General features: G+C 46.9%; 1 protein-coding gene across 1 annotated transcript; it reads left to right on the plus strand.

Annotated features, from left to right (window-relative positions):
• The first annotated feature begins 8,581 nt into the window (after nt 1–8,581).
• On the plus strand, nt 8,582–9,712 carry LOC125521324 (E3 ubiquitin-protein ligase EL5-like). The gene has a single exon (XM_048686381.1). The coding sequence runs from the start codon at nt 8,630–8,632 to the stop codon at nt 9,518–9,520; it is 891 nt and encodes a 296-aa protein (XP_048542338.1). The 5' UTR covers nt 8,582–8,629; the 3' UTR covers nt 9,521–9,712.
• The last annotated feature ends 9,441 nt before the right edge of the window (nt 9,713–19,153 follow it).

Below are 19,153 nucleotides of genomic sequence, written 5' to 3' on the forward strand. Positions count from 1 at the left end.
TCTCACCATTTTCTTATGGGCCTTTTCTCATTTGCTTCTTATTGACATTTATTTGAAGATTGTGTTAGCCCTTGTCGCTAGCTTTCCAACAAACTTGGTTTCATCGAATTCGGAGTCCGTTTGCAAAAGTTGTGGCAGTTTTGTATTCTGAAAAGGCTGCAGCGGTACTACCGCGAATTGGAGCGGATGTAATTTTTTACTACCACTTCAGAGCAGTACTACCGCGGCTCCTACAACGGTAGTACCGCTCCGGACCAAAAACTCATCCCAAGTCTTGCGGTGGTAGGCCCGAATGTATTTTTTAGTACCGCTCGCAAGCAGTAGTACCGCTACCATTTGCGGTAGTACCGTGAGGTCGAGCGGTAGTACCGTGAGGACGAGCAGTAGTACCGCTCCAGCGGTTCTTCTGGCCTTTTGCCTCCTCGCTGTTGTTTCTCAAAGGGGTACTTCCGCCCTAGCGGTAGTACCGCTCTGTGCGGGCTGTGAGCATAACGGTTGGATTTTTCCCCACCTATAAAAGGGGGTCTTCTTCCCCAATGAACCTTATCCTTTTAGCTCGTGTTCTTCCCCCATTGTTGACCTTCTTCGAGCTTGCTAACTCTCAATCCCTCCAATGATTCTTACTAGTTCTTGAGGGAAAAGAGAGAGGAGATCTATATCCACGTTTCCACCAATCACTTTCTCCTCTAAGTGAGGGGAACCCCTTGGATCTAGATCTTGGAGTCCTTCGTATTCTTCTTTCGTTCTTCCTCTCATTTTCTTCCCTAGCATTAGTTGCTTTGGTGGGATTGGGAGAGAAGGACTTGGGCACTCCGTGTGCCCTTGCCATTGCATTTGGTGCATCGGTTTGAGTTCTCCACGGTGATATGTGGAAGTGAAGTTTGAGAAGCTTATTACTCTTGGGTGTTTGGGCACCCTAGAGCTTGTTCCTCTTGGGTGCCTTGGCGCCCTAGACGGTTGGTGGTGTTCGGAGCTCAATCATTGTGGTGTAAAGCTCCGGGCAAGCGTCGGGGTCTCCAATTAGGTTGTGGAGATCGCCCCGAGCAATTTGACGGGTACCGGTGACCGCCCCCAAGGGTTGCCTAAGTGTACGGGTTCGGTGACCGCCCCCAAGGGTTGCCATTTGTACGGGTTCGGTGACCGTCCTCAAGGGTCCCTTAGTGGAATCACGGCATATTGCATTGTGCGAGGGCGTGAGGAGATTACGGTGGCCCTAGTGGCTTCTTAGGGAGCATTGTGCCTCCACACCGCTCCAAACGGAGATTAGCATCCACAAGGGTGTGAACTTCGGGATACATCGTCGTCTCCGCGTGCCTCGGTTATCTCTTACCCGAGCTCTTTACTTATGCACTTTACTTTGTGATAGCCATATTGTTTCTTATCATATATCTTGCTATCACCTAGTAGTCTATCTTGCTTAGCATAAGTTGTTGGTGCACATAGGTGAGCCTAGTTGTTGTAGGTTTTGTGCTTGACAAATTAACCGCTAGGTTTATTCCGCATTTTTTCAAGCCTAAACCGTAATTATTTTAAAACGCCTATTCACCCCCCCTCTAGGCGACATCCACGGTCTTTCACCTGACTACGCCTGTGCTTTCTGTCATGATCAAGTGGAAAAGTCTCCTATGCATCCCTTCTGGGTTTACAATTTTCTGTGGATTGTTGGCAGATGATCACACCTAACAAGCAGAGAGAAATTTCAGTTTATGATGAACTCTCTTTTTCTTGCAAGTAGCTGCCCTTCTCAATTGCCATGTACATCTTTGTCTCAACATGCTGGAATATGTGGATGCAAAGAAATGATAAAATCTTCATAAATATTAATCCAAGTCTTCAATCTTGGAAAATCATATTCAAATCTAATCTACAATTGCTAGATCACAGGATCAAAAAGGCGAACGCGGAGTCTCTCAAGAATCGACACATGACCTTCTGATGCAACATTTCTAGTATGCATATAGAGCCTTAGCTCAGTGGTTGGGCATGCAGTTGTGCGGCCTAACGACCCGGGTTCAGTTTCTATAATTGGCAGGGTTTTTTCCTCATTCATTGAGAATCAAGCTTGGTGTGTGGTGGAATCACTCATAAAGATAATATCTTAGTACTCATTTAAAAAAAATTCTTTCAGGACCATGCTTATCATAATACTCATACTAAAATGATTATGTGCATCCCTAGTTGGTGAAGAGGCCAGGAAGTGAAATTCCCTCCAAATTTTAGAAGGCCCCCTCCCCATCGATCCGATCTAGGGTTTCAAGCCGCTGGAGCTCAGTGTGGCAAAGCCCAGATGGGGGATGATGGCAGGGGCAGGGACTTCCTCTGCCGCGACTCCGGAATGCGGTTGCGGTGGAGATCCATGTGGGTGTCTTGGACGTGTGTGTCGTCCAGCATGGACGACGCAGTGGTAAGGGCCCCTCCATCGTCGATGGATCACCCAGGTGGGGGCGGCAGTTCCGGGTGGTGCTGTGGCTCCGGTCGTGCGAATTCCCGGCAGCAGACGACACCCAAGTGCGTGTTGCATGACAGAGGAGGTCGATTTGGTGGTGCAGTCGGGGATGGGCATGATTTTCCAGTGAAAGCTTGGTTTGGCCTCAGTCAGAACTGTCAACGGCGGCGCCCGCGGGCGTCGTTACCTCATTGGAGGCATTGTTGGGCGATTCACATTTCCCCTAAGTCCCAGTGGAAATCCTAGATTTGAACTTTCCAGATCGAATGATGGCGGGGTTCCTACATCATCACCCCATGGGGGCACCATCTTTGGGGTTGTACATTGGCTGGAGGGACAACATCATCACCCCCATGGGGGCATCAGCTTTGGAGTTGTACATTGGCTGGAGGGACAAGTGTTTGGCTTGGTGGCTGGGCGTAGGTCTCAATATGCTTCTCGTGCGGTAACCAAGTATACCGTTTGATGGGCGTGCGAAGGAGTCTGGCATTGTCCGACGTCGTGGCGGCATCGACGGCAAAAGGATCTAGCAAGATCAGTACATTGATTGCTCCTGAAGATGGGAATAAGGAAGAATGTAGTGACAGATTCTATGGCGTGTGCATGCCGTGTATGATGAGGGTCTGCTAGACCGGTTGGTGCTACTGGCTAGACGACGGGGGGCTTGGTGAGGCCACCGATTTTTTTGGTGCGCGTGGCGCAAGCTCAGGGCACATCATCAATCTTGTATGTATGACGAAAGTTTTTGCCAGGAAGGTGTCTTTCGGTTGATCTATGTAATTATTTTGTAAGATCTTTTTGAATAATGCAATAAAGGTGATTGTGTGCATCACGCGATGCAGATGTCGGGGTGAGCCTCCTTTTAGAAAGGAAAAATATTTCTAGTGTAGAACCCCTTCCTATTGTTTAACAGAGCTCAAATTTGTTAATTCTATCTTCTTCTTTTGTTGCTTGTAAATATTATAACTCTTTTACATATTAGTAGAATATACCGTACGATGCTCGGTTAAACAAAAAACAGAATGGCATGTGCACCCCTATCAGTGGCTATCGGTAACATAACGATGCATCCTCCTTGAACTTTCTTGAATTATCAGGGAGTTCTTTGAAATGTGCATCTAATGAAATACCTTTTATGACATATTTTTTGCGTAAAAAACTTTCAATCTATTCATCCTCAGTCATGGCAGTATAAAGAACACCAAAGGTAATAAAAATTACAACCAGTTCCCTGAACCACTTGGCGACGACTAGAGGTATGGGAGCAAGAGGAAGGCGCGCATCCGTCATCGCCCCTCCCTAGCCAGAGCTCAAACCTTGTTGTACTAGACAATCCAGAAGTCATCGTTCTAAGACCCCATAGGACTAGCACACCACAATACCAACCATCGCCAATGAAGAAAATCGTAGATAAGAAGGATCAAACTACTAAACACCCAAACAAAAATAAACGAAGACTGGATTCAAACAGATCCACCGAAGACCAGCACCGACATAAATCCCGCAAGATCCGATGGAGACATGCCTCCGCACGTCCTTCGAGAACACTAGACACACCATCAAGATGGGGATAGAATGTGGGAGACATTATTCCTACTGAGGGACATTGACGCTGCCACACAACCCCAATAAAGACGTTGAATATAACAAAAACAAAAATGGAAACCCTCCCGCCGGAGGGGGCCGAAGTCCTCCACACCTTCATGGACCAAAGGCCATCGGAGATGGGTTGGATCGGCGACGACGACGACGGGAGGAGGAGGAAAGCCTAGGGTCTTTTTTTGTGAAGGAGGAAAGAGAAGGCTTAGATGTCTAGGGCACCTTTTATGACATATAACACACTTTCCAATGGTAAAATTAATGGTCAAAGTTATTAGACATGAAAATATGAAATGGCCTTGTATATAAGAGAATGAAGGGATTATTGAGGATGAGTTTAACAGGAACCTACAAACACACCACACCTGAAAATCCTAATAAATTTATTACTTCCTTCGTTTTTATTTAGTCCGCGTATTAGCTTTGGTCAAAGTCAAGCTTTGTAAATTTTGACCAAGTTTATAAACAAAAATATTAACATATACAATAACAAATCAATACCATTAGATTCATTATTGAATGTACTTTCATATCATATAGATTTGTTATGATAAATGTTTATATTTTTTCTATAAACTTGGTCAAACTTTACGAAGTTTGACTTCAGTCAAACCTAATATGCAAACTAAATAAAAACGAAGGGAGTAGAGAGGAAAGATAAATATCTATTGAGAAAGTTTATGTGGAGCTGCCAGATTCTCCCTCCGTCCCAACTAAAGTTTACCTAGCACCGCCGCCTAGCCCTAGGTGACTCGGGTGCGACTCGTATACGTAGCACCGCCGCCGCTCCATACTCCTTTTCTCACTGCGGATTGCAATGACCACATAAAGATCATCACGAGGATTTCTATCTTCAGATCCGATGGTTGCCTCTAGCGGTGAGATGCATTCCATGCACCCCGGCTTGACGCAAAGGGTATGCTTGTGCAGTGGCGGAGGTTGGTTTTAGTCCATCGCATGTAGTTGCTAGAATCTTGGAAAAGTGGCAGCGACAACATATGATTGACTATGTTTGTGATGCTTCTCAAGTACCTGGTCTTGAGCATCGGGGTGAAAACCTTGGTCTGACACGAGTTGGTCATACATGGCAATGGCGATGTTTATGCATCGTTACCTTGTTGAAGGCATTGTTCGGATATGCTCAGACTAGTTCTTTAGGGTGAAAGCCTATATTCTGATCTTTGGTGGTTGAATCCCGTGACAACTATGTAGAGCGTCGCTCCTCTTCTGAAAGCGTTGCCGTTGAAGAATCTCGTTGTCCTTATGATGTCATGAGATGTACGGTGTGGATATGGTCGTTGTTGTAGAATTGTCGATCGCAGAATTGTTCACTTTGGTGTTTTTCTCGCTTAGGCATAGCTTTGGTCTTGTATGACTTTGCTATTTGTTAGGAGGTTTTGTGTGTGTTGATATTGGCTGTGTGCAGCTTAGCTATGAAGAGGCCGGGTGTATACTCATTGTGTTTGTATCCACCTTAGAGCATCTCCAACAGCCGCGCTAAACAAGCGCCGCGCCGCAAAATTTGGCCAGTTTAGCGCGCGCGCAACTCGGCGGGTGGCTGCAGCGGGCGCGCAATAACCGCGCGCGCGGGATAAGGAGTTCGGCGTGCGGTCGGATTCGCTATCTCGCGCGGTGTATTTGGGGCGCCCACTTCTGCGCGCGGCACACTCGAGCGCTCGCGCTGCACTCTCTCTTCTCCGCCTCCTACGCCCCGCGCGCGCCGGCGCCGGCGAACTGCACCCATGGACGCACGCGCCAGCACCCCGCTCACCACATCCAATAGCCGCGACCCCTCCACCGCTACCGCCGCAAACCCTAGCCCGGGTGGCGTGGGCCTCGCCTCCGCCGGAGCTCCTCCGACCACCGGCCTCGCACGCGGCCTCTTGATGCCACCGCGGATGACCTCGGCGGCGGGTGGTGTCGCGCCGGCGCCGGCCCGAGCCGCCGCCCCCTCCTCAAAGCTCCCCAATGCGGCGCGGCCAAAGAAGGGCAAGACATCGGCGAAGAAAAACAAGGTGGCAGACGGCTCCGGCACCTCGAAGGCGAGGAGGAAGAAGCTTGCAGGGCGTGCGACGGGCGCGGCGGCTACCGAAGCGCCGGCGAGCTCACTGGTTGAGCCGGCGGCCGACGCGCACAACATGTTCGACGAAATGCCCCCAAGGTAAAAAATTCCCAACTTTTCTTTTCTTGTTATTTTTTCAATGCATTCACATATAGATAGCTTATTTGCATTGTTCAAAAAACTTTGTAGTCTCAATGATGATGCATACATGTCAACTATGGGTGTTGGCTTCAACAATTCACATTGGTCTCAAACCAATGACATGCATTTCAAAGACCACGAGTTCGAGGTGGACGAGGATGGTGAGGGCATTGTCGACGCGCCGAAAGGAAGAGCGGGCAATTACACCAACGCCGATGACATCTTACTATGCAATACTTGGTTGCAAGTGTCGAGGGATCCATCCGTTGGAGGTGATCAAAGTCGAGATGCTTATTGGGGGCGGATGAAAGAACACTTTGATGTTCACAACGTGAGTGGAATTGACCGCTCCGAGAGATCACTTCGGTCCCGATGGTCGACAATCAACTCGGATTGTCAAAGGTGGGTGGCCTGTCAAAAGGCGGTTGACAAGTTGAACCCAAGTGGCACAAATGAGGACGATAGAGTGAGTGGCATTTCATACATGTTCATCATACTTGTTGTTGGTGCTAACTTGCTTTGTTTTCATGTAGTACAACATTGCGCAAAACTTGTTCAAAGAAGAGGAGAGGAAAACCAAGAAGGGGAAGATCAAGAAAGGAAGGGTCTTTACCTTGCCCCATTGCTATAACGTGTTGAAGGATGATGAGAAATGGAAGAAGTGTGAAGATTTGGATGATTTGCATTTGAGCAAAAAACGCAAGCGAACAATTGAGTTGGATGATGATGACGAGGAGGATGATGCATCAAGTGATGACGGCAAGAGAAGCCCCACACCCAACTCGATTTCATACTCGAAGCCAAAGCGACCGGATGGGTGCAAGAAAGACAAAACCGAAAAGAAGAAGAGGAAAGGAGATGATGAGCTCAAAAATGCTATGAAAGCTATTGTGAAGGCAAGAAAAGAAGCCAACGAGGTGAGGAAAATGGCAAGGAACCAAGATGCCGTGGCCCAGGAGAGGAGGTTGGCGACCGAGGAGAGGAGGGTGGCGGCCGAGGAGAGGAGGTTGGCGGCCGAGAAGAGGAGGGTGGCGGCCAAGGAGAGGAACGTGGCTTTGGAGGAGAGGAAGGTGAGAAATGAGGAGCGAACAAGATTGTTGGAATGGGAGAAGCACTTGTTCTTCTTGGACACATCTAACCTCAATGAGGCGCAAACGGAGTATGTCAATCTTGCCCGTGAAGAAGTCTTGATCCAAAAAAGAGCCATGATTCGTGCAATGGGTGGCGGTGGCCTTGGCGCTATGGGTGGCGGTGGCCTTGGCGTCATGGGTGGCATGGGTGGCTTCGGAGGTACCGTGGGCGGTTTAGGTGCCATGGGAGGCATGGGTGGCATGAGTTTTGCTTCTCTCATGGGAGGCATGGGTGCACCTCCGGCCGCCATGGGCGGAATGTCTTTCAATGTGCCTCCTCACACACATTCCCATGAAGATGCCGTTGAAGATCTTGCCAACACCGTCAGAGCCTCACGTGATGCGGTGCACGATGAGGAGAGGGAGAAAGATTCATCTTTGGAGGTGGAAGAATCGTCTTCCGAGGACGAGGACAAAGACGAGGACGAGGAATGATGCGTCTTTCATTTGTGTCTTGAACTTGATCTGCATTTTGAACTTGGTTGGATGAACTTGTGGGCATGAACTTTTCTTCATCAACTTGTTTGTGTGAAATTTTATATGTCATGTTCATTGCATTTTGAATGTTTCACAACTTCATTTTGTGTCCAAAATGACATATATGCAATGCATCGGCGAGTCGCGCGCGCTGCATTTTTTGCGCGCTGCTGGAGCGGCGCGCGAGCTACATTTTAACGCGGCTGTTGGAGCCAGCACTGGAGGCCGCGCAAAATCAGGCGAACAACGCGTGGCAGACTAGTTTTTAGCGGGCGGCGTGAAGCGCGGCTGTTGGAGATGCTCTTATGCTTCATTATGAGTCAATAAGATTCACCATTTGTCGAAAAAAATACTTATTTTGTGATGGGGGGATTTGTTCGTATACAAGACGATGCCGTGGTGGCTTGAAGAAGACAACTTGGAGGAAGACCTCCCATAAAATGCACACGTGGGGTAATCGCGTCTGCAGCATCTTCCACTCGTTTGGCAGCACGAGTTCAAAGAACCGCCGCCGCCGCCGCTGACCCGTCCGTCATGCGCTGCACTGCTCTCCCGCAAACAGCAACAGACTTGCCCCTCAAGACTGATCGACCGCGCGCCGCCTGCCGCCTTCCACCTTCCTTCTCCCCTGCTTCATCCATGTCAGTGTCACTGACCTCGTCCCTCCAACACTCACTCCGCGCGCATATATATATGTACGCTCTTTTTTACGTCGAGCGCATCTTCACTCACCAAGCCACACGGGATTGATAAAGACCAAGACCGCGCAACCACATGGTACAGGAGTCCGAGCAGTCCGCCGCCTCTATGGACTCGTCCTCGGGCTGGGCGGTAGCACCGGCGGTCTCCGCGGCGGCGCCGACCATGCCGATCGGTAGCATACTCACCATGACAGGCATCTTTCTGGTGTTCCTGACGTTCGCTGTCGCGCTCATCTTCCTCCAGTACTACTTCAACACCAGCGTCCGGACCGCCGCGCCTAGAGGGCGGCCACGCGGCGGCCGGGCCTGGGAGGCGGCCGCGGAGGGCGTCGACCCGGAGCTTCTGCGGTCACTGCCGGTCACGGTGTACCGCGCGGCGCCGAAAGGCTCCACGGACGACGTCGGGGTGGAGTGCGCGGTGTGCCTGACCGAGCTCGAAGACGGGGAGGAGGCCAGGTTCTTGCCCCGGTGCGGCCACGGCTTCCACACCGAGTGCGTCGACATGTGGCTTGCCTCCCCCACCAGCTGCCCGCTCTGCAGGGCCACCGTCGGCAAACCCGACGAGTCGCAGGCGCTTACACCGACGAGTCTCCCTTCCTTGCCGCCGGAGCCGGTGAACTACGCCGGGAACCTGCCGGCGAGTGTACTGCTCGGGGTTTCAGACCAGGCCACGCTCGCCGCGGGGACCGTGACCTCTCACGGAGGCCAGTCAAGCCCCTCCGCCCTTGCCACCACGGCAATGCTGGTGATCGACATTCCGGACTCAAGGACAGTGGCGACCCCACGCGGCGCGTCCAAGTCTCCGGGCTTAGCGAGGCTGAGGTCTTTGAAGAGGCTCTGGAGCTTCGGGAGGCAAGGACCGTCGGGGCCGACTCCCCCCTGCTCCGGCGGCAGCGTTAGCGGAACAGCGGACACAGACCAGGGTATTAGTATCACCTGTGCAACTCCAAGAGCTCCCGTGTAGCGTGTAGAGCCGGAATTACCTAGGACGTGCGGCCACAGTCTGCCTCCCTCCCAAGAGATCAACTCCGATGCCTATGCTCTGTACATATAATGCAGCTGCCCACATAGACAATCTAAGAGCATCTCCAACAGGTGATGTATCATGGGCACACAAAAAGTAGTTTTACATCATCAAAAAGTGAATTTTCCATCATCTCAAACATGTTTGTTTCAACAGATGATGTAAAAATAGGGCACCATTTTGCTCCAATATGTGACGTATATTAGGCACGAAAACATCAAAACATTGCAAATTTAGATAAAACATGACAATTTCAAACATAGTTCCGATACAAAGATTGTTTGACCAGAAACTACTCATCAGAGTGGTCGTCCCAATCGATGTCGGCCTCGTCTTTCACCAAGTCCGAACTATCGAGAACGACCACCGTCGAGGGGCCAGCTTTGTCCTCCTCCTCCGTCTTCTTCTTCTCCTCTTTCACCTCCTTCTTTATCCTGCTCAGCGACGCATAGAACTCGTACTCCGCCTGCACGAGGTGCTGATTTTCTGACGCAAACCTCGCTATTGACGGTGTCCTACACTAGGGATGGCTCTCCAAGGGAGCCCGGCCTCGGTGCCTACCGGGGGCCCACCAGGCCCAGTATAGAAGGGAAGCCCTAAAGAGGCGTCAGAGACCTTCATGCTCTCGAAGACTAATGCAGCGGCGCCCTAGATCGCATCTACTGCCATGTAAACCCTAGACCTCCCTGTCTATATAAAGGGAGGCCGGGCAACCCTCTTGGCCATCTCATCTCAGATAACAACTCTCGGTAGCAATCGCATACACCATTGTAACCCCTTGCACGAGGTATCCCTCCTCCATGAATAAAAAAACAAGCAGGATGTAGGGTATTACTCTACGAAGGCCCGAACCTGGATAAACCCTCTGTGCAACCTCCGATCTAAGACTTCTAGCGGCGCTTGGACTCCTACCGAGGGATCTAACGATATTCTGCACCGTCAGTTGGCGCGCTAGGCACGAGCGGTGTCGGCTATAGATTGATCTTGGATCGGATCTTCTTCTACCTCCAGCGGCCTTCCGCCGGGGGAGAGCCTAACTTTCGGCTCCCTCACATTTACCGCCGATGAGGCAGGTCGGGTCGACAACAACCCACTGGCCCACCCTGTACGCACAATCTACGTCGACAGCGTCGCCTTCACCACCAACGCTCGTGGCGACCTCTAACTGTGCCGACCACCTATTTAGCGCGAGACGGGGGATAGGTTTCTGATCTCCGCGTCCTTACCGTTTGGCCTAAACCGCCTCTTCCCGTTCGAATTGCAGAACTCGGGGGCTGCGTATTAGTAGGAGCTTCGTCAGCACCTCCACCAAAATATCTAGTTCATCGCCATGGTCTGCGAAAACTGCCACATCGACCACTTGCCGGAAGAATGTTTCCTTGATGAAACTAATTGCTTGTATCCGCGTTGGTATTTCCCCGAAGAGGAGAGGATGATGCAGCACAACAACGATAAGTATTTTCCTCAGTTATGAAACAAATGTATCAATTCAGTAGGAGGATCCACCAAACTATGTAAGCAGTACCTTCACACAAATAAAAAACTTGCAACCCAACGCGTAAGAGGGGTTGTCAATCCCTCCTAGATTGTAACATCCCAAAATTCTAAAATTTGGAATGTTATAATAAATATATAGATTTGATTGCTTGTTTGATTGTTGTGTGATTGATTGACTGAAAGTGAGTGAATTCAAAACTTTTTGAAAGTTAAATGAGAGGGAATAAAAGGACTTTCCCAAACTTTCATTTTTGCATTTATGATCTCCGTGAATTCAAATTCTTTTCACCACAAAACCCTGGAGAGAAGATGACATGACTTCTTCCATTTATTTAAATGAAAAGGGGTGTTGAAAATATTTGAATTTCATTTGAAAATATTTCCAGTTCTGAAACTTTAAGCAACTCAATGATTTTCATGAGAGAAGATAAAATGACTTCTTCAAAACATATGAAATATGAGTTGGGAGTTTCAAAGAAACTCAAATTTAAAATCCATTTGAAATTATTATTTTTCAATTTGGGTTATTTGAGTTTTATTCAAATTATTTTTCTCCAAAAACAAAATACATGGAAAATAGGGTAACATGATTCCCTACATCAGAAAATTGGAGAGAAATAAATTTGAAATTATTTTGGTCTTTTAATATGATTTTTATTGGATTTTATTAGAGCATTAGCACTCTTTGCTTTATTTAAATTCGTGTGGATTTTATTTTACTTTAGAAAAATGTTCATGTCGTAGAAAATGTTTTTCTGAAAATTTTGATATATTATACGCTTATATAATATTTTTGTTTATTTTGTTTTATTATTCTAGTTTGTCCGAAAAAATGTTCTAAAAAAAACTTTTCTCCTCCGCGGCCGAACTGGGCCGGCCCAACACGCCACGGCCCAGCCTAGCCAGTGCGCGGCCGCCTTCCTCCTCGCGTGCCCCAGCAGGACTCGCCAGAGTTCGCCGCCCCCCACGGCGCCCGTCGCCCCTCCACCACGCCACCACCTCCCCTCCCCTAGCCCTTTTAAGGCCGACCCCGACGCCCCTCGCCTCTCTCTCTCCTCCCCGCAGTCGCGCCGCCGCCGTCCGCATCTCGCCGCCGCCGCACCCCGCAGATCCGCCGCCGCCGCAGCGCCTCGCCGCCGCGCTACCGCTCGCTGCTGCCGCACCCCCCCGCCGCCCGCGCCGCCGTAGCCTCCGCTCGCCGCTGCCCGCCGCGCCGGAGCACGCCGCCCTCACCGGAGCCGCTGCTCCGCTGATCCAAAACCGTCGCCGTCGTTTTATTTCCTTGAACCGGTGCAAAACCGTTAACCTGACTGGTTTTATTTATTAGGTTGGTTTTTACTTATTAGATCGGTTTATTTTTCTAGGTTAATTTAATTAGTGAACGTTTGCTATTTTAGGTTCTGGAGTGAACGATTTTCGTTCTTTAGCTTCCCGTAGTGAACGTTCTTTAGGTTTTTATTTTTATTTTTATTTTCTGTCTAGGGACCTATTTGTAGTATTTCTTTTACAGATTAGTCCCTCTGTTTCAAACGTCTACAACTTTTTACTCGTTTGTCGAAATCCAAAGAAACCAACGCCCACTTCTTCATTATGATCCCCTCTATCTAGTAAAACAACTTAAACATGTTTTCGAAAATTATAAAATTGAATTAGATCAGATTTGAATTCAAACTTCGTTTGATCATAACTTGAGTTTAGTAGCTCCGTTTGAGTGGATTCTTTTTGCAAATCGAAGCTCTTGACCTAAACTTTCTGATAAGGCCAAACTCACATAATTTTGGTACTGTTAGAAATTGCTTTATGTTGCAAGAGTTATTTGTTTGGTTTTGATGTTTTTCGAATTGTTCTTTGTTCTTTTCGAGCTTTTGGGTGATTGCGTATGTGTGGTTACTATTGCTTGCCTACGATAGATTGACCGGAGTGTGACGAGTAGAACTGTCAAGAGTTTTGAGTGCGAATCATCTTCATCAACAGTACAGGCAAGTTCACACTTTAATCATATCCCTTTCATACCCAGTTTTTATGCATTAGTTTCACCCTCAAACATTGCATGGTTAGGAATTGATAACATGTGGGTATCGGGAAGTAGTTGATGAGGTAGGAACCTATTGCCCTACATTCAAACCCTGGGTACTTTTCCGTTATGCTCATATTGATATGCTATGCTCGTAAATGTGTATTGGTTTGAGAGATTTCATGACAGATGTGAGAGTTATTATTTAATGGTTAACTTAAGGTGGCTACTTTAATACACATCTGGGTGGATTAGTTGGGGCACCTGGAGAACCCAGTGTTTGCCCAAGGGGATCCCAGAGGACCCGTGTGATCACCCTATGGAATGCCACCCAGACTCAAAGGGATCATAAGACTATTCATGCTAGAAACTTCTGTGTGCAGCCACAAGCTATTATGGGCTCTAGCATAGTTGAGTAAGTTGCGTGAAACTCTTGAAAAGGTAGACTAGCAGGTAGTGGGTTGTAGGTGGTATAGTCTACCCGGAGTAGAGAGTTAATGCTTCTGAAAGACTGTGTCTCGGTCATCCTTTTCTCAAACACCATGTAGTGCGAGAAATCCAACGGAGGAGATCGAGTCTTGTGGGGAAAAGTGTGCAAACCTCTACAGAGTGTACAAACTAATCATGGTTAGCCGTGTCCCCGGTTATGGACATCTTGAGTCTCTGGTACTTGGATTATCATATTGATCTCATCACGTTACTTAAATAATTTGTTGGGTTATTGATGTTAATTTGGGATTGAGTTGGAGGAACCTTCTCAATATTTTCAACCAACTTTGTAGTTAAATAAAATATAATCCTTTGGAGTAGGGAAAATTGGCTTTTCGCAAAAACATTATAACCGTAGAGCTTTCCACCAGCCATATATGCATGTAGTGATAGTTATCATTCTTCATTAACCTATGGTGTGAATTTGCCAGTACATTCAATGTACTAACCCTTTGTGGCTGCAACGTCTCATGTTGCAGGATTCCTACGACGAGTAACTGATACGTTAGGGTTACGATTTCTACACTCAACTATGCCGTTGGTGTTGATGGGAATCCACAACCTTGTTGTTACTTCCACTATATGGATTGAGGTAATAGTATTTACGATACTTTATACATGTGATTTACCTCTGTTATAAATCCTCGAGTACTGTGTGTGTCAGCATACCGATCTAGGGATGACACTTAAGCACAGAGACTTGACCGTCTAAGGTCGGGTCGCTACAAGATGGTATCAGAGCACATGTTGACTGTAGGACGTGACCCCTAGAAATTGGCAAGCCCATAGGAAAGATTTTCTCTAAAACTTTCTTTTCAAAAGGATCTTTTACCTCTCTTCTCTTCTGAGCTTATTCAAAAATTTTCTTTTAGTGAGACTATACCCCCCTTTTCCCCTTTTGACCATGCGAAGATTCAGCTGATGAGACCACTCCGAGAAGGAAAAGACATCGGACAAGTAAGATCATTTCGGAATGAAGAGGATTTTACTGTGCATTATAATAATGGAAACTGCAACGGTTGAAGACTCCGAAGACTAGGAGAATTTGAAGGCCCTGTAGAATTTCTAGATTTGTATGACCTAGGAAGGCTACCCTATTGGAATTTTTCAGAATATGGAAGCCGTCAATACCCGAGATCAAGGTGTATCGGAGAAAGACCAGAACATGGAGCATGAGAACTCAAAGTTTTGTCAAGAAAACCCTAAGGCAGGAGATACCAACTATGGAAGATAGCTCATGGCAATGACAAGGGCAGAAACACAGTTACCCGTGATGTCATCACCACTGATACTATGGCCACCGAGCTGAGCTAAGCATGCATTTCTTCGGAAGGATTGGATGGTAGCTAGAAGGCTGATGGAGCATCTATCAGCAAAAGATGAAGTTTTAACCTTAGACGGTGTATCACCAGGATCTGGAGTAGTACATCAAGAATTTTAAGATGGAGCTCCAGGAAGCCGTATTAGACAAGGAAGCATTTCGTGAAGAACTTAGGAACCAGAAGCTGAAAGTAACCAAGCTGGAGGAGCTACAAGCTCGAGATACCGGAGATTTTTCAGGAACTGAAGGACAGTAGGACCATGGCTCATGCCAAGGATGTTGAAACCCAGAAGTTTGGAACGCAACTCCAGAAATATTAAAGGATGTCACTAGAGACTTCGCATCAACAGAAATCTGGCAGAGGAACTTGAGAAGGACAAGCATGATCGGAAGAAGCCATCAGAGACATGAACAAGACCTGAAGAGTCTGGCGATGTTGAAGATTTATTGACCTTTAGAAGACCAAACCCCTGTTATATACTTACGTTAGATGCGACGTTTGTGAGCTGTCATTTGTTTGTTGTTTTTCCGACAGCCACAAAATAAAATATTAAAATCTGTCTTTTCGAAACTATTGTTTGTATTGTGTGTATCCCTCCCTATATCTCTCTCTCTCACCCCAAGAACCCTTGGACCCAATAGATGGTGAATGGAGATGGACGCATATTTTCTGGACTGATAAGTCAATTGGAGATGGACTGATGGATTCAGAACATGGAAGATCGCATGAAGAATAACCCTATAGCCGGAAAGGATATGACCCAGCATGCTCTTTAGTGCTTTGAAAGAGGTGTTGCTACTTGGTGGAGGATGTACCAAACCACCAATGGATGGCAAGGAGTAACCACTTGGAAAGAAGTTAAGTTGACTTTGCCAAAGTCTCGGTTTGTGTCCCAGAAATTGAAGCCTTATGGAAATGATATGAAGAAAACTTGTGCATGCAAGCTCTATGGAGAAATAGGACACAACCATAAAGAACACAAGGATGAATGCCCTAAATGTGAAGGAAGTCACCTAGCTGAAGAATGCCCAACTTGGTAGATCACTTGTTTCTTGTGTGAAGGGACTACCCACTACCCTGCTTAGTGTCATATTTACCCCATGGTACAAAGAACTATCCAGCAAAAGAAAGAAGCAATGAAAGAAGCCCTCATCGAAATTGTAGAAGAACCGGTGATGAAGGAAGATGTCGAGGACACACACAGAGGAAACATAATTGAACCCTGCACCACGTCATGCTATTCATGTGGAGAAGAAGGACACATCTCCCAGAATTGTTTGAAGGGGGATCTAGTAGAATTTCCGACAGAGGAAGTAGAATATGACCCACAGGAAATAGAAACCATGATTGGAACGGAAAAGTCCAGGAAGAGAAGCAGATTGGATTCCAGGAAGGACCTGAGTCATAGAACCTATTACAGGTGCAAGGAGTCAGGGCACTACCTCAGTAGTTGCCCAAAAAGGAAACCTCGAGACTTGTCAGAAGTAATATGTTTTCCTTGTAATGGAGCAGGGCATTTTGCCAGAGAATGCCCCAAGGAGAAGGAGACTTGTGATAATTAGTTGTGTCTGTGAGAAGTAATGTAGTAGTAGTAGAAGTAGTGGGAACAACTCTTTTGTATCAAGGTGTTGAGTTGAGGCATGTAATGGAAAAACAAGAGATTGTAATCATTGGAGAATCAATAAAGTTAGCATCGTTGGTAAAGATTTGGGTTTTATGAGTTGTTACTCTATGAAGAAGGATTTTGAACATTTTTGAGGATATGAGAAATATGGTCTATGGAAGATTTGTGCATTTTAAGGGTGGTAGTACCCTGTAAGAACCCTTGACCCCTAGAAAAGATAAGGATACTCCACTAAGTGGATTTCGGACAAAATGAGTACGAGTTTTGTCTCGATATGTGTGATACCCCAAGAGTATGAAGGGATGAAGTACTATTTGATATAACGGTGGTATGATGTTGCTAATATGGAGCAATGGTAATTCCAGGATGAGTCTGAGTCTGAGTAATCACGTCTGAGTTTGGTGCCAATAGAAGGAAGGGCGATAGTATATTTGGATGGATTTAAGAAGGCTAGGAAACTGGATGTTGGAATAGTGATCAGTTGCCCCAATGATGAGTTCAAGGTTTACAAGTGATGAGATGGGCCATAACCCACAACCCCCAGGACCTGCCAAGAAGCAAGCACACTCTTGCTGAAGGGAAAACCCTGGAAGAAGTTACGATTTTATCAACAGCTGATCTTATAGGAGTTTACGCAAAACCTGAGAGTTGTGAAGAAACGGCATATGTTTTCTTTGCTTGCAGAATCAATGGATTTTTCCGAACTTGGTTCGTTGACAAGAGAAATTCTGCAATGCTGGTGAGGATGACCGAGTGTTAGAATGCGAGATTTGCTAAACCATATACAGGGTAATGATTTGGGTGCGGGATGGATTAATCACCATACCGACTTACTCTTATTATTCGCCTTGCTATATGGGATGGTAAATCTGAGTGACTTACTCATAGTAGAGCGACGATGATCAAAACCTTGTTTGAACCTTAGGATGGTATGACAATTTTTCCCTTGTACTCGGCAGCTTTTGCCAATCATAGGATATACGATGAGGTTCAAGCCCAGACCCATTCCCTGTAGGAGAAACCATAAATTGATGACCGCCTTGAGATATCGATAGTTGTTTAGTTTTGGCGCCAGACCCGTTAGCAAAGAAGACCCAATCATGGAAGAACCTTACCAAGATGAAAGGACAGAAGAATTGCGGTAAAGGTTATGCCACTACCGGAAGAGCCCAGGGAAGGGATTTTCCCGAGAATATGAGAAGACCGGCCCCGTAAAGAATGAGGATGGAGTATATGAGTATTGATGGGACCATAATGATGTTTCTAACGGTGGTAGCACCCCAGACCCCCTGTGATGATCGATGGATTTTGAGAAGACCCCCGACCCTAACCTATTTCTTGCTAGCCTCTCCGAATCTCGAGGACGAGATTCATTTTAAGGATGGTAGGTTTGTAATATCCCAAAATTCTAAATTTTGGAATGATATAATAAATAGATAGATTTGATTGCTTGTTTGATTGTTGTGTGACTGATTGACTGAAACTGAGTGAATTCGAAACTTTTTGAAAGTTAAATGAGAGGGAATAAAAGGACTTTCCCAAACTTTCATTTTTGCATTTATGATCTCTGAGAATTCAAATTATTTTCACCACAAAACCCTGGAGAGAAGATGACATGACTTCTTCCATTTATTTAAATGAAAAGGGGTGCTGAAAATATTTGAATTTCATTTGAAAATATTTCCAGTTCTGAAACTTTAAGCAACTCAATGATTTTCATGCGAGAAGATAAAATGACTTCTTCAAAACATATGAAATATTAGTTGGGAGTTTTAAAGAAACTCAAATTTAAAATCCATTTGAAATTATTATTTTTCAATTTGGGTTATTTGAGTTTTATTCAAATTATTTTTCTCAAAAACAAAATACATGGAAAACAGGGTAACATGATTCCCTACATCAGAAAATTGGAGAGAAATAAATTTGAAATTATTTTGGTATTTTAAAATGATTTTTATTGGATTTTATTAGAGCATTAGCACTCTTTGCTTTATTTAAATTTGTGTGGATTTTATTTGACTTTAGAAAAATGTTCATGTCGTAGAAAATGTTTTTCTGAAAATTTTGATATATTATATGCTTATATAATATTTTTTTATTTTGTTTTTTTATTCTAGTTTGTCTGGAAACATGTTAAATTTTTTTTTCTCCTCCGCGGCCGAATTGGGCCGGCCCAACACGCCACGGCCCAGCCCAGCCAGCGCGCCGCCGCCTTCCTCCTCGCGTGCCCTAGTGGGACTCGCCAGAGTCCACCGCCCCCACGGCGCCCGTCGCCCCTCCTCCACGCCACCACCTCCCCTCCCCTCGTCCTTTTAAGGCCGACCCCGACGCCCCTCGCCTCTCTCTCTGCTCCCCGAAGTCGTGCCGCCGCCGTCCGCATCTCGTCGCCGCCGCACCCTGCAGATCCGCCGCCGCAGCGCCTCGCCGGCGCGCTACCGCTCGCTGCTGCCGCACCACCCCGCCGCCCGCGCCGCCGTAGCCGCCGCTCGCCGCTGCCCGCGTCGCCGCTGCCCGCCGCTCCGGAGCACGCCGCCCTCGCTGGAGCCGCCGCTCCGCCGATCCAAAACTGTCGCCGCCGGTTTATTTCCTTGAACCAGTGCACAATTGTTAACCCAGCCGGTTTTATT

This window comes from Triticum urartu, chromosome 7 (genome assembly GCF_003073215.2).
Source record: "Triticum urartu cultivar G1812 chromosome 7, Tu2.1, whole genome shotgun sequence".
Taxonomy (NCBI): domain Eukaryota; kingdom Viridiplantae; phylum Streptophyta; class Magnoliopsida; order Poales; family Poaceae; genus Triticum; species Triticum urartu.

Bases quoted from the DNA above. Each gene is read 5' to 3' on its own strand.
- LOC125521324 (XM_048686381.1), top strand. From the start codon at position 8,630: ATGGTACAGGAGTCCGAGCAGTCCGCCGCCTCTATGGACTCGTCCTCG.